Raw genomic sequence first — 16,874 nt, forward strand, 5'->3', positions numbered from 1 at the left:
GTTCCAGGACAGTGGCTGTTGACCTGTCGTCCCTCGCAGGCAGCCTGGGTGGAAAGGGAAGAGGTTTTCTTTCACCTTCGTCACCCACGCGCCTCTGCTTCAACCAGCGCAGGCCTCCCCTGTATTTGTTTATATTGAGTTTTAAGATAAGATCATCTTTGATTAAAAAATATTCTGCTGCTTAAAGAAAAATAAGTATGAAAGCCAAGATTCTAGAAAATAAAGGTACATCCGTATTAGCTACACCAAAGAATAAGGTATGCACAGAATATTAATCATATAAATATTGCTGATAAATCAGTTTTTTTACTTTAATAAAGCTGGAAAAATAAAATAAGAAAAGTTTTAAAAGTTTTAAAAAGAAACCAACTTGTATAGATCTTTTAATGGCTTTCCATTAACTCTATGAAAAATATTTTCATTAAGAGCAAAATCTGTCAGATCTGATCTGAAACTTTCTTACTTTTATCTCCAAGCACTTCACTTCTTTCCCCCTTGCATATAACATACCAGGGATGCAAAACTACTGGTTTACTGTTTCTTTCATCTGCTCATTTGTGTCTTCATTCGCTCACCTGACAAATATTTATTTTGCAGTTACCACGTGCCGCTGAATACACAGCATGAACAGGAAAGACTTGGCCTTTGGTTTCTTGGGGTTTATTGGTTTCCAAGAGGGAGCCAGGCTGCAGCGGGTGAGGGTTAGAGGGCGAGAGGTCAGGGCACCGAGGGCAGGCAGCCTGCGAGCGTGTGCTGCAATTGCCCATGGCCGAGCTTTCTGCCGCGCTCTTCCAGCCATGTGGTGAATTCCTTCAAATTTCGTCCTTTAAGACACAGCTCAAGCATCTCTTTTTCTGTGACATGTCTCTTGGCCTCGCCAATGAAGTGCCAACCCTGAAACTTCTATAGAATTTTGCTATTGGCCTTACACAGAACTGTTTGTCTCTCACCTCCAGGCTCTTCGAGGGTACTTAGTAGATACTCAGTAATTGCTTGTTGAATCTACTTTGAATACAATATGCTCCATAGTTGAACATAATATGCAGATATTTTTTCTATTAATTTGAAGTCGCACATAGGATAACATAGGTAATTAATAAGAAAAATAATATTAGCTAATGTCCAAAGTGCAAAAGAAATATGAAAAGAATACTTGGTTCTCTTTATATTTCTGTTGCTAAAGCTGGCTGTTTTGGGTGAAAAATAATTTAAATATTAGGTTTTATGCAATTAGGCAAAACTTAAATGTTATAATATTTCATAAACATAATTTCAGTTTATAACTAACAAATTAATAGATTACAAGTATGTTTATTAGTTATTAATAATATGGGGAACTATTTATGCTATCATGTCAAATAAAATAATTAAGATACAAAATGAGATATAATGTTTAGTATCAGTGGTGTATAGTTTTGTACCATTTTTCTATCAACGTATATATATGGCATGAGTCAACTGTAACACATTTAAGAGAGAGGGAGAAAAGTTAAAATCTCACTAGAGGGAGTTTTCCAATTTCTTCTGTTAAAAGATAAAGTGAGGCATATTAAAATTTTTAAGTTCATTTGAGCAAAATTCTGTTAGAACCAGGCAGCACCAAACCCGAAGTGCTTAGGAGCACTGCACCAACAGGAGCAAGGGGAGAGGCTAGATTACATAAAGTGTGGGAGCAAACAAGGAAACCATTTGATTGTCTATAGCGTAAAGCCCAGTCAGTTGTTTGTGATTGATTGTCCCCAGTGTTTTGATGTTGCAGCCTTGAGGCAATCACAGGCTTAGGTTTTGGCTTGCTTGTGTAAGCAGCCATGGCATTAGAGCCACCTCAGTTTAATGGCCTCCTCCTCTAATTAATTTAACATTTCTTTATTCTTTCCCTTATTTTCTATAATAACCATGAGCTACTTTTATAATTAAAAAGATATTCATCACTGAAATGACTACTACTGGAAATGCTATTCTCTGGTGTCTCAGATGGACACACCTAACTGCCATCATAGGTAGGCACAGAGTGAATCCCAGGCCAGGAGAGGAGCCCCAAGTAGAACCATGGCTAAGCAGCATGCAAGGGGGCAGGATGACCAGAGACCCGCCAGTTAGTCCCGGCTCTCAGAAATCCAGGTTTTTTTATGGGACCAATTTCTTATAGTTAAAAGACAAAAACATAGGGAACTAGGAACAGCAGCAATCTGGAAGGCTAAACAAATCTGGAGCGTTGCATGTTTACTGTTAATATTTAAGATAACATGGAATCTTTTTCTGATTTTACTTCAGTGTTGCTAGAAAATGTTGGAGAGGAACTAGATCCCATCCTGGAGCCGCTTCTACTAAAACAGACCTTTAAGCAGGGAGGGAGCACATGTATCCGACTTGGGGACTCGACCATTGAATATGCACCAGACTTCCGCTTCTATATTACCACCAAGCTAAGAAATCCTCACTATCTCCCTGAAACTTCAGTAAAGGCCAGTATCTAAAGGGAATATTTCTTCACCGATTTTTACAATTAATGACTGTATTTTCCTCCTCAGCCGTAAGAATCACAGGTCTTCCTAAGAAAAATAGATTGTGTCCTTGTTTGGCATTTCCTGAAATTACTATAATAATTTCCAAATGTCGTTTCTGTATGTGCATGTACTAATAAAGCAGCCTTCAGTATACAGTTAAAAAAAAGGCCCCAGGAATCTAATTTCTACGATTGATGTTGTTCTTAGATTTTCATTGTTAAAAATAGGTGACACATATTCACATTCTTTCTTTGCAAAAAAAGGATAATATGCTAATTCTTGGAACTGGAATTCAAGAGCAGAACTTCATTCTTTCTCAGAATAAGGTTGCCGCTGTCTGATTTTATGTAATTACTTAAAAGAATTGTCGGTGGTTTTTTGATCACTGGTTCTTTTAAAATACTAAAAATTGCTTTAAGAGTAAAGTTAGTTTAAAGTTTTAGTCAATGACTAAAATGACTTGAGACATTGATCTGCAGCTGAGCTCCTGGAGGCTATTCCATTTTTATTCCCAATTCTTAGCCCTGGTTGGCACTTGATAAATGTTTGTGGAATGAGCAAATGCAGGAGGGAGAGAGGGAGTGTAAGAGAGATAGCTTTCATTTATAGACGCGAGCAGGAGAGGACATTAAGAAATACTGATTCAGATTTTGAAAGTTACATATAGAGACAAGATTTATCCGGGGAGTTCAAACACTGTCCTTTATTGGAAATATTGAAATTCATGTAGACATCTCTCTGCAGAGGCAGAGGAAGCACTAAGATGACATAATTCATTCCCTCTAAGATGAATAAACATAGTCCTTGCTTTTAAGAGGTTTACATTGTAAATAACATGTACATAAAGTGACCATATTTATGACTAGAAAGACATAGAGGAGCTCAGAGTTGGGGATACACATTACACTGGACATTCGGGGAAGTCACGAAGACTGGGGGAAGGGGGAATGACCCTTGAACTTAGTTTTAAGATTTTTTAAAAATTGATTTTTAGAGAGACAGGAAGGGAGAGAGAGAGAGAGAGGACCATCCATATGAAAGAGGAACATTGGTCCACTGCCTCCTGCATGCCCCCTGCTGGGGATCTAGCCAACCACCCGGGCAACCTTTTGGTGTACGGGACGACCCTCAACCAACTGAGCCACACCAGCCAGCGCTGAACTTACGTACTTTTAAAAACACGATGTTAACATGTGGAAATTCTTGGCCACTGTTTTTTGAGTTTTTTGTGTTTTTTAAAATTTTTCTATTGTTGAAAGTATTACAGATGTCCCCTTTTTTCCCCATTCACCCCTTCCACCCCGCACCCACTCCCCGCCCCTGGCCTTCACCACACTATTGTCTGTGTCCATGGGTTATGCATATGTGCATATAAATTCTTTGTTTAATCTCTCCCCACCCACTCACCCCCACCTTCCCTCAGAGATTTGTCAGTCCGATCCATGCTTCTATGTCACTGAATCTGTTTTGTTCATCAGTTTATTTTGTTCTTTAGATTACACATATAAGTGAGATCATGTGATGTTTGTCTTTCTCTGCCTGGCTTATTTCGCTTAGCATAATATTCTCCAGGTCCATCCATACTGTCCCAAAGGGTAAGAAATCCTTCTTCTTTACAGCTGCGTAGTATTCCATGGTGTAAATGTCCCACAGCTTTTTATCCACTCATCTACTGATGGGCTCTTGGGCTGTTTCCAGATCTGAGCTATTGTAAATTGCATGGCTATGAACATCAGGGTGCATATATTCTTTCTGATTGGTGTTTTGGGATTCTTAGTATATATTCCTAGAAGTGAGATCACTGAGTCAAATGGCAGCTCCATTTTTAATTTTTTAGGAACCTCCATACTGCTTTCCACAGTGGCTGCACCAGTCTGCATTCCCACCAGCAGTGTACCAGGGCTCCCCTTTCTCCACACCCTCGCCAGCACAAGTCATTTGTTGATTTGTTGATGGCAGCCATTCTTACAGGTGTGAAGTGATACCTCATTGTGGTTTTCATTTGCATCTCTCTGATTAGTGATGTTGAACATTTTTTTCACATGTCTCTTGGCCATCTGTATGTCCTCTTTGAAGAAGTGTCTATTCAGGCCCTTTGCCCATTTTTAAATTGGATTGTTTGTCTTCCTTTGAGTTGTATGTGTTCTTTGTACACTTTGTAAATTAGCCTCTTATCAGATGCATCCTTGGCAAATATGTTGTTATTGGTACAACAACTGACATATAGATCAGTGGAACAGAACAGAGACCCCAAAAATAGACCCACGCCATTATGGTCAGTTAATATTTGACAAAGAGGCAAGAACATACACAATGGAATAAACAGTCTCTTCAATAAATGGTGTTGGGAAAATTGGACAGGTACATGCAAAAAAATGAAACTAGATCACCAACTTACTCCATGCGCAAGAATAAATTCAAAATGGATAAAAGACTTAAATATAAGTCGTGGAACCATAAAAATCTTGGAAGAAAACATAGGCATTAAAGTCACAGACATCTCACATAGAGGAATTTTCACCGATACATCTCCTAGGGCAAGAGAAACAAAAGAAAAAATAAACAAGTGGGACTACATCAAACTGAAAAAGCTTCTGCACAGCAAAAGAAATCAGCCTCAAAATACAAAGGAACCCCACAGTATGGGAGAACATATATTTATTGGCCACCATTTTAAATTAATTAAAATAAATACGTTACCTAAGCACCTGAAAATTGTGTATTATTAATTTACCTATTAGGAGAAGCAGTCTCTAGTAGTAGTTAAGAGCATGGTTTTTGTAGCTACCCTACCTTGGTTCAGATCCCAGCTCTGTCACTTGCCAGTTGTGTGACTTTGGCCATGTTATTTAACCTCTCTTTGTGCCTCAATTCCCTTGTCTATAAAATGGGAATAATACATGTCTATCTCATAGAGTGATGTGAAGACTAAATTAATCTATGTAAAACCCTTAGAATAAGGCCCAGCACATAATATTATCTGAGTATTAATTATTAGCATTATTAACTTTTAAATATAAGTAAGAAAGAGTGAAACATAAAAGAAAATGATAAAATCCCAAAGCTGTGGTACAAAAAAATGTTTTTAAATAAATGACAAGATGTCACCCCAATAAATTTGAATAAATAAATGATGTAGAAAACCTTTTTTCACTTTTCAGTAAAATCTCTGAAGATATCACAAATAGCATAAACAAGTTTTAGCTCACTAATAACTAATTGTAATAGAAGTCATAAACCCCTGTGGGGAGGAAACTGATCTATGATTCACTATTGAAATCCTTAAGTTCCCTAGAGTGTCTGATTGCTTCATTATTTTTAATTGCTAGGATTGATTAAACAGGGATTAGAAAACATAGTGAAGCAGTTACTTGCTTTCATTTACAAATTAAAATACTTCCTCTTGGTCCTATTTTTAGGATCTTTTATGTACCTTTTGCTTTCAAAAGTACCCAAGGGATGATAGCATGCTGCTATAATCCTTTTGAATCTAAATGAAGCTATATTTGTATAATGTCATTGTATTGTATTGTATTGTATCGTATTGTATTGTGTTGTGTTGTGTTGTATTGTATTGTATTGTATCGTATCGTATCGTATCGTATCGTATCGTATTGTATTGTATTGTATTGTATTGTATTGGGGTGTTTATTTTTTCATCACCATTGGTCCCCCGTCCCCTCTTCCACCTTGCCCCGTCCCCTTCCCCGACAATCACCACACTGTTGCCTGTGTCCATAAATGTTTATTTGTGAGCAAAAGGTTAGATTTGCAAAATCTTGATCTCGAACAATCTAACATTAGTGGAATATGAATGAATACCTCCTTGTGTCTGAATACCATGAGGTAAAAGTTGTAAAACATGCATTTCACTAAACGTTGGGACTGTGGTTCAGGGGTTAAATCAAAGGTGACCTGTGCCCTTGGTTTCTCTACCAGCAGGGAGGATCTCTAGGCCTTTCATTGTAATTTTGTCATGAATGAGTGCCAAGCAGCAGAGAACATTTCATGAGTTTTTGAATTGCTCGATTGTAAGAATTGCTTATTGTCCCATCTAAGTTTATGATTATGCCCATGTAACCTCTATACTTAGTGGCACCCAAGCCCATCATGGGCAAGTGAGGGGGCAAAGTTGAGAAGGTTAACCTAGTGGACACCGCCTGGGTCTGGGTGGAGGAGGGAGGCACCTTCCTAGGGGTGCTGCAAGAAGTTATTTACAATTCCTGATGACAGGTAGGAAACTTTCTCATAGAAACAAAATTGCTATGTTCCTGCAGAAGAAATGTTCTCTTACTAGGAAAGGTGGGGCCGCGCAGGGTCTCCCACTCAGCAGCCGGAGCGGAAGCACATGCAGGCATTTCATAGTTGGTGTGTATGGGATCCCACAGTCCGTCAGCATCGCTAAAACGAAAGGCACATGAAAGGGAGGAATGGGAGAGGGTGCCCGGACATAGGTGAGGACCTGCACTCAGGACATGAGGGCAGGCAGGTTGCAAAGCAGGTGTCGGTGGGTAGAGCTCCTATTCAAATTAAGCCAAGGTCACCTAAATGTTTACTGGCTTATGGGTTTCCTGGTGACCAGAGACAGGAAGTTTCTCTATAATGTTGCTGTGTGTGTTGATGAGCGTGTGGAGGCAGGGGTGAGAGCAAACTGTAGAGGGCTGAAGGATGAGATGAGGTGGAAACAGAAAGCATAGATAAATAGCATCTTCAAGAAGTATAGTTATGAAGATACAAAGAGAGGTCTTTCCATAGCTGGAAGGGATTGTGGGAACAAAAGAATGATTTATTTGCTTGTTGTTTGCCTTTTAAAAAGAGAGACCTGAGCATGGTTACTTTCCCATTTATGAGAAAGAACCAGGAGAGGGGGAATTTTAAGATGTAGGCAACAGAGAGAGGTCTGCCTGTAGGAGCCATTCCGAATGAAGCAGGTGTTAGCAGACTGCACTGTGACGGGCACCATCGAGATGGGCATTCCTTACTTCACAGTAGTGGCTGGTTATCACATTGTAAATTCCATATTGAAATGTGATTATTAAATTGTAAATATATATATACTTTATTCGTGACAAGTAATGACAGTGATTTTTTCTCTCTTATCTCACTATGTAAGATTTCCTTTACTTTTTCATACCTCTAGGATCCTTAAAATATAAATCAGCTTGTCCAGCCAATAAGAGAGATAGCTTGCAACCTGATTCTAATTGATTTTGAGGTCAATGAGTTGTTAGAAATTGGACCAGTTCGAAATAAAAATAAATCGATCACAAAAAAACCCATTAGGGTATTACATTTATGACTATTGGATACTTCAGTGTGTTTTTAACCCAGCAATCAAGCTTGCCTATATTTTTAGTTATAGTCTCGACAAATTCCATTTTCTACACATACTATTATAGTAAATAGAGTCTATTTTAAGGTCAGAACCTGAAGCATATAAGCAGAGCCTTCCCCAATAGAAACAACGATTCCATTTCTGTATATTGTTTCATTTATAGGTGACATTATTAAACTTCATGATAACTTCTGAGGGAATGCAAGACCAGCTTTTGGGAATTGTGGTGGCTCGGGAGAGGCCAGACCTTGAAGAAGAAAAGCAAGCCCTGATATTACAAGGAGCTGAAAACAAAAGGTTTGAAACATTATAAAATATAGAATTATATTTGCTTGTTCCAGGGTCACGTAGAACAAATTAAAGTACATTTTAAAGATCTGTTTTGTTAGATTTAATAGGTACATTGAATAGGAAGATTTGAGGAAAATGTAAGGTATTACAGTGCATCTGTGCTAATTTGGAAAATTGCATTACAGAGTATATTTTTACATATAAGTTCTTAGGCACTGGAAGCACTAGGAGACAATGTGTTTTCAACTTGTCAACATAGTTTCAGCACAAAAGTTTTAGTATTTATTGTGTAACGGAGGTACCTGTTTTCACTGGAGCGCAGTCTGGATGAATATGTTACACCCCACTTTCTGCTCATAATATCTATATCTTAGGTAGAAAGGATAAAGCTCGGTAAGCCATGAAAAATTTCAGAAAATAAATGGACTGATACTCTCGGTTCTCTCAGGGCTGAGATACTGGATGGCAGAGGAGATTGGTTACCATATCTCTCTCTAGTTACCACATAAATGATCATTAGAAAGAGAAGTGGAGCAGAAAAGCCTATCTTTTTGACATTTCGCAAGATAAGAAATTATACAACATCGCCGTTACAGATATTTGTCACAAAGTGATGCATTTCTTTAGGTTACAAGCTCTTTGTTTCTTATAAAAGAATGTATACGTGAAGTGATTTTAAACGATTTCTTTTTCTTCTGAGAAAATTGTGTTTTATTCCAGGCAGTTAAAAGAAATAGAAGACAAGATTTTAGAAGTTCTTTCATCTTCGGAAGGCAATATATTAGAAGATGAAACTGCTATTAAGATATTATCTTCCTCCAAGGCTTTGGCTAATGAGATTTCTCAAAAGCAGGAAGTAGCCGAAGAGACAGAGAAAAAGATCGATGCCACCCGCATGGGCTACCGGCCCATCGCCGTCCACTCCACCATCCTCTTTTTCTCCATTGCTGACCTAGCTAACATCGAGCCCATGTATCAGTACTCGCTGACCTGGTTTATTAACCTTTTCATCCTGTCTATTGAAAATTCAGAGAAATCAGACATTTTATCAAAAAGGTATGTAAGAGAAATACGAATTAATACTAACGCTAACTAATTAATGCATGAAAATTAAATAGTTGGTGGCTTTCATTGTTTCAGAGTGCTGTGAACATGACAGCCACATAGCTAAGATGATTCATCATTGTACCAGAAATAAATACAAGGGTTAGAAATTGAACAGATGTGGCCAAATTCAGTTTGCCAGGATATTGTTTACAGAGACATAAGATTATAATGTAATTCTAAAAAGAGGAAACATTTACCTCATTTTGTCATTTGCAAAATGTATTTATAATTGGAGGAATGGATAGTTAATACCCCTAAGGGATATGGCTCTTACCCTCTGTGAGTTTGTATTCCAGAAGTTAATCACTCATATTTTGATATACACATATGTAAACTTTGTCAAGTAACAGGGTTTAAAAAAAAAAATCCCCTGTTGTGGTCATTCATGCTTATTTATATGAAATACCTTATTTTACTGTTGGCTATTATAATCAGTAATGGAATTAAGACCTTAATAGTATGTCTGTGAGAGAATAAATTTCATTTCGTTATCAGTGAGATAAATTTTAGTTTGGTACTAAAACATGTTTTTAATAGAGTCTAACATGAAATTACTTCTTTTTTTTTAAGTATATCTTTATTGATTTCAGAGAGAGGAAAGGAGAGGGAGAGAGAGAGATGGAAACATCAATGATGAGAGAGTCATTGATCGAGCCCGCAACCCGGGCATGTGCCCTGACCGGGAATCAAACCCCGATAGCCTGGATCCCAGGTCGATGCTCAACCGCTGAGCCACGCCCGGCTGGGCGAAATTACTTCTTGAATAAAGAAAATAACTTATTACAACCTTTGCCCTTTGTAACTTTATTGATCAATATGAAGCTAGATACTCAGTTTCTTGACTGCTCATGCCCAAAGGAAACTCAGTTTAATACTTATCACTTGCAGTTAAGAATTATTTTTTAGAAATCCACAATGCTAATCTCCAGAAATCTGAATTAAATTGCTTCATTGATCATGGTAGAATTTTGCTAAGTTTTGAATATTCTTAGACTGAGCATTTCCTTTTGTCAGTATCATTCATTATTTTATGAGCTTGAATATGAGACCAATAAAGATGTAAGACTGATACTTAGGAAACAATTTTTCAGATGTCTGCCCATGAGGAAGGACATAAAGGGAAAGGAGGAAGGGGTATCTTTAGGGAAGAAATGCATGATGGTAGAGTTTGCATTTTGTTTTTATATTATGATATTTGAAAATGTTTAGTTTATTTTTCTATTTCTTCCAGTACCTGAAAATTTAAGGTTAACAAGGATTACTGAAATTCAGAAAATTTAAGTGACTTTTCTTAAAGAAGTTCCCAGCCATTTGCATTATGAAAGTTAATTGAACATGCATGTCTTGTTTTAACACTAAAATCTGAGTTCCTTGAGGCGAGGATTTTCTTTAAATATTCCCAGATCCTATCACAGTGTCAGTCACATAGAGCCACACAGTAAATGATGCCCTGCCTCTCACCGAAGTTCTTAATTTCTACCTCGTTACAATAATAACCACCAGAATGTTGTCATCTTAACTAATTTTAAATCAAGGTCTTTGCTGGAGTCTAGAGAAAAAAATTTCTTTGCTCTGTCACTTAAAGACATATTTTGTGTACAAGATTTAAAAATTAGAACAATTATTTTTTATTATCTGTTTTTATAACAAATTTGAACTCATCCACCGGTGTGACATCTGTTTCTTCATAACTGTGGTAAATTTTTATGATTTATAGGAAAATTATATCCTTTTACCCAGATGTGAGATTTGGATGAAATGGAGAAAACAAAATGTACCTTTTTCTTTTTTTAGTTAAAATTCTTTAAAAACAACAAAAATCATATTTATGCCTACAAGTATGCTAAAATTATAATCTGGGACCAAAGAGTACATAGAAAAAATGTATTTGAAAACATTTATTGAGGTTGATATATAGACAGAAACATGCAGAAATCAGAAGTATTTGCTCAATGAATTTTCATAAATGAGCACACCTGTGTAAGTAGCACCCAGGTGAGGACATATTTGTGTCCCTTTCTAGTCACTAACCCTCCCCCAAGGCAATCGCTGTCCTGAGTTCCACACCATAGATCAGTTTGGCCTGTTTTAGAACATTACATACATGGAGTCACCCAGTGTGTACTCTTGTGTGTCTGGCACCTTGCACTCAACTTTGTGTTTGTGAGATTCATTTTGTTTCGTGCAGTGCAGGGTTCATTCACTCTCATTGGTAAGTAGTATGCCATTGTGCAAGTATGTTATTGGGGAAGTATAAAAACAAAATCTCCCAACCCAGATTTGCTCCACAAAGTAGTCAAGAAAGAAAGAGTTTTATTAGTGAATAAGCATTAAACCGGAATGTGATGTGCGTCAGACAATCCGTGGGAGATTGCAAAGAAGAAAACTCATCCTAACTCGGCCTGCGCATGGAGGTGAGGTGGCCATGGTGTTGGCAAACTGCCTCTATCCAGAGGAAAAACAGATGTCTGGTATCTTTATGACAGGAGGTTGTTTTGCAACTTGGAGCCAGGCACTGACTGAGGTTAGGCTCTTACCCTCCCACAGAAACTGGGAGATAGTTCCCAGATCTTTGAGAAAGGCGTTCCTGGATCATAAAGCTGACAAAAGGCCTAAGTTTTGGAAAGAATTTATATGCATTTCAAAGAGAGGAGAGAGGAGAAAATACTTATAATTTTAAGTTTTCAAAAGTAAATGGTCTAAGAAAGTGGAGGGGAAGGAAACCTCTTTTCTTATTTTCAATAGGGAGAGTTAAACCTCTTATTTTTTAATTTTTATTTGTCCTTACATTATGCCACAAATTATTTATTCATTTACTGTTGAGGACATTTGGGTAGCTTCCAGTTTGGAACTATTATAAATTGGTGCTGCCTTCAACATTCTCATACATGGCTTTTGCATGTACATATTTATGGTAGGCATATATCCAAGAATGGACTCAATGACCATAGGGTGTACGTGGGTCCCATTTTAGTAAACACGGCCACATGAGTTCCAGACTAATGCCCCACGAGAGAATCTTGCAGCCAGTCTCGTTTAATCTTCTTTTCCTTTCTTTTTTTTTTTCAGTTAAGAAGCTAGCTCCCATTCCAAAATTAAAGTTAGAATGAGTTGTTATATGAACCATATAATAAGTGTCTATCACTGCTAAACGCCAGATAAGCTGTGGACTTTAGTTACTGAACTATAGTTAAACCAAAAGTCATAGGAAGCATCTGACTATTAACACCAGAATAACAAATTATTTTAGAATCTTAACATTGTCTAAAATTATCTCTCATTTCCTTTTATTCAAAGATAAAAACGGGTTTTTTTTTGGTCTTCTGATAGTTATTACTCGTAATAAGTATTATTTAACTATGCAACCACACGTTATGACTATTATGGTGTATACTATGAAATAGCCATAATAGTTTGGATCACCTGTTTTTTATAAAAATTTTAATATATCAAAATTTATTATAGCAAAAGAAATAACTGTGGCAAAAAATACACAAGTAGAGAAATAAAAATCTAACTAGGATATAACTCTGTTACGGGGACCAAACTAAAATCAATCTCTCTCTCCTCTCTTTCTCTCTGTCTCTCTCTGAAATACATATAAGTAAATACACATGCACACTCACACGCACTCACACATATGCGAACAGACATGAGTTTCATTTTTCCATGTTATTAAATACTCTTCTGAATCATAATTTGTAGTAGCTGCACAATATATCATTTTATGACTGTACTATAATTTTCTTATTATAAGTAGTCTTCAGCTTTTGTATTATAAATAATACTGCAATAATTGTAAATGTCCACATTATTATTTCCTTCAACTAGAATCCCAAACTTAGGACAAAGGTGTTCACTTCATTCAGGCTCCTGATGTCAATTCCTTTCCTAGAAGGTTATTCAAATGTACACCCCCTCAGAGGAACAGGATGGCCTTGTGTCACTGTTACACATCAGCATTGAGAATGAGAATTCTTATCTTTTTTTACTCTAACATATTAAAATATCACATTTTAATATGCATTTTTAACACTAATGAGACTGAACTTGGATTTTTAATATGATTGCCCCTTGTAATTTCCCCTTCGATCTTCTTATCTACAAGAGGATATTTGTCCTAAAGTGCAGAAATTTTTATTCTAAAAAAAAACAAACCTGTATTCACCCTGTATTAATTGTACTATTATAGATGAGACAACTTAAATGCCATGTTTGAAAAAACCATCTATTAGCATAAAATTGGGGCCAGGAAGAGTATGATTATTTTAAATCCTCAAAGAATTCAACAGCTAGTTTCAGCAGTTAGTTTCAAGGCCCTCTCTAACCAAGCCCTTTTCCAGATTCTCAACTAGAAATAAAAGGCAGCAATGTGTTGTAATTTTCATTATGGGAATGCTGGCAGGGATAAAATAGTCAAAAGAAACAGGCAGGTAAGGAAAAAAATAGAGCTGGGATGATCAGTGCTTAGGGTATCAGCCTGGAAACAGACAAGATAGGATTGTACTGGTAGGTTTTTTTTCTAGACATGTTAAGAAACACCAATATAATTTCGTGTAATTATAATCAAACTTTGCAAACTTTTCCTTCAGGTAAAGTGATCTGCTTAGATATTTTGAGCTATTAATCTGTGTCAATCATTAGCTCTCTACAAATGTTTTGTAAAATGTTTATTTCTATTAAAACCTATGTAATAAAAATATTTTTTAATTTTTTGTTTCAATGGTAGTTTATTTCCCTTAGGAGATAATTAAGTGAAAATGCTTAAAAGTGATAATTATATTCATGTTAAGAATTATTATAAGTACAGATCACATGTTAGCACTTACTAGAAAGTTGTTAGTTACAAATATTGTGGTTTGCATGTTTTGTCTATGTGGCAAATAAAAATGTAGTTTATCAACTTTTGTGATTTCTCCAGCTTTTGTGGGTTTATGAACAGAGTAGCACATTACTAAACTTAATATTAATTTAATAAAGGAGCTATTAATTTTGGTCTGTTCATTTAATATAGAATATAGAATGTATGGAAGTATTTATAAAATAAAGAAGTCAAATTTTACCCTAAGAAATGTTTTATTATTAAAAAATAGTCCACAAACCTTTAAATGTAATAGATTTAAATACCATGCATTGACTTTTTTCCAAAAGGAAGATTTTTTTAAATCAGTCAACAATAAAATGCAGTTCTATCGGTGTTTCTACATTGCACAGCTCTCAAATTAGTGCACCCAGTTGATGAGGATCCTTGATTGTTAGGAGGTAATTGACTGGAAAGCTTATTGGGATAGCATACAGCTAAATCATTTATAATGAGTTTCCTTTCAGCACTTTCTGTAAAGTATAATGCATTTTAATTTTTTACTTTTCTTCCCGTTGACCCATAGGCTTCACATTCTCCGGGACTACTTTACTTATTCCCTCTACGTTAATGTCTGCCGGTCACTCTTTGAGAAGGATAAGCTGCTCTTTTCCTTTTGTCTAACTGTAAATCTGCTGCTACATGAGCATGCGGTCAGTATTGTGTTAATTTGCAGGGGAAAAACCCCATAATATTCATGTTGATTCATTAATTTACTAATTTGTATATTTGTATGAGAATATATGAAAAAGTTGTAAATAATTAAACAATAATAATTATTATTGTTATAATTAAGGCAAAACAACACAACTAGACTGAATTTCAGAGGTGAAAAATTAAGCAGAGTTCATTATGTAACTATTATTTAAACTTTTGTATGTTTTGATTTAGAATAAATTAGTTTCTATTAGACTCCTATATAAATATGCGTATAAATTTACTAAATATATTGATATAGTTACACCAAGTAATAGTATAAAAGGTAATGCTTGTGAGAACTTGTGCTAGTTAGTCAAATCTAACCATTTGTGTTGAACAATATTTTTCATAAATTTTTACTATGTTTTAAATCTATTCGTTTAAAATATAGGAAGCACTTTAAGAATGGAGGGCAGGTGGTGTGTAAATTCAGTATTTTGTACACTTATATGTTTAAGACTTACTGATTTTATATGGTGATGTATTGGCTGAATTATAAAAGAATAAAGGATTTATTCCTGCATTTCTTGCAAAGGTTTCATAACAGTACTTGATTATATTTTATGGAAAATAATTAAAAACATAGCAGATTGATGGCTTTCTGTCTTTCCACAATTTTTAGAGCCAACAGTACTCTAAGCAGTCATTTGGAAAAACATATATTCAAATAGTATATGTTCAGATTTTCATGTTGAATGAGTAATTCTGGAGGAAAATTATAAAAGAAGTAGCTTTTTAAAATGGAACTATTTTGAAAAATGATTATGATAGATATAATGGTTTCTTATTGATACGTACTAAGCTATATTAGTAGCTTTAGAATTTCATAGAAACCACACCTGAAACTTGAAAATCAACAGTGAATTTTTGTAAAATGATTGTAAATTTACTATATATATGATGAACTCACTTCCAATTCTTCGTGCTACTTTGTTTTCCAAAGATTAACAAAGCTGAATGGAGATTTCTGCTCACTGGTGGCATTGGACTGGATAATCCATATACCAACCCTTGTACGTGGCTTCCTCAAAAGTCCTGGGATGAAATATGTCGTCTGGATGACTTGCATTCCTTTAAAAGCATTCGCAAGGAGTTTATGCACTTAAAGGATGGGTGGAAAAAAGTATATGATAGTTTGGTATGTTTTTAACCCTCTTGCTTTCCAAAGTTTTTAAATGGAGAAAATGTTAAATAATATATTCCTTGTAAGCTTTAAACACCTGGTCAGATGTTAAAAATCAAAGTTGAGATTCATGTTATCCCCACCTTCTAAGTCAGTGGTTCTGTTTGAACGTCTCTACAAATTCCTTGAAATGTGCAGAGATGCAAAAGAGCTTCATGCTCCTTATAAATGTTATTTTTTAATTTCCATGCCAGGTTTTTATTTACTGTCCTCTTATACTTTGGAAATCATAATAGTGGATGAGCTGAAATATTACAAAGCAGCTATTATTTAGATTTTTTGAATGCAGGATATAAGCTAATGAATATTTTTGTCATTTGAGGAGAGGGAAGAGCTGATATTTCTAATATTTTATCAGACCCTATCTTGCTAATTGGAGACTATTATAGCTAACACATACCATGATACTCACATTTTCCCATCTGGAATTAATAGATATTGTTGCCTTCCCTAATTTTTTAGCACATGTGCCAATATTTTACCAATTCCCAGTTAATTTGTTTCTATTCCTTTGTTTCTACTCTCTTAACACTCTTCTTTCTTTGGGTTTAATTTGCAAGAGCTCTGGGTAAGCTGGGAGGAGGAGAGAAAGAGCCAGATATGTGGAGATCATTTTTTATTTGGGCACGTATTTGTTGTATACATGATGGTAAGATCGTGTCGATGCATGAATTCAAATATTTTGGACAGGCCTCTTTTGGATCTCTCCTTGTTAGTAATATTTCCTAGAGATAAATATGTTTTTGTGAGTACTTCATTCTAATTTGAAATAGAAATTTGTTCACTATACTGAAGCATGGAGATTTCTGATCTGAGATACTGCAGAGCCTTCCCTGAAGTTCAGAGGTACAAATGTCCCCCCTTTTTTTTCAAGGTTATCCTTCCTGGGAT

General features: G+C 35.8%; 1 protein-coding gene across 1 annotated transcript in view; it reads left to right on the forward strand.

Annotated features, from left to right (window-relative positions):
- Positions 1-16,874, forward strand: part of DNAH7 (dynein axonemal heavy chain 7) — a 185,047-nt gene that overhangs the window by 127,298 nt on the left and 40,875 nt on the right. The window contains exons 49-53 of the mRNA XM_081142085.1: positions 2,275-2,465; positions 8,006-8,139; positions 8,854-9,189; positions 14,628-14,754; positions 15,744-15,938. Coding sequence (XP_080998211.1) covers positions 2,275-2,465; positions 8,006-8,139; positions 8,854-9,189; positions 14,628-14,754; positions 15,744-15,938 — 983 coding nt within the window. The remainder of the gene's footprint in view (positions 1-2,274; positions 2,466-8,005; positions 8,140-8,853; positions 9,190-14,627; positions 14,755-15,743; positions 15,939-16,874) is intronic.

The sequence above is a fragment of the Miniopterus schreibersii genome (assembly GCF_964146895.1).
Source record: "Miniopterus schreibersii genome assembly, chromosome: 7".
NCBI classification, from domain to species: domain Eukaryota; kingdom Metazoa; phylum Chordata; class Mammalia; order Chiroptera; family Miniopteridae; genus Miniopterus; species Miniopterus schreibersii.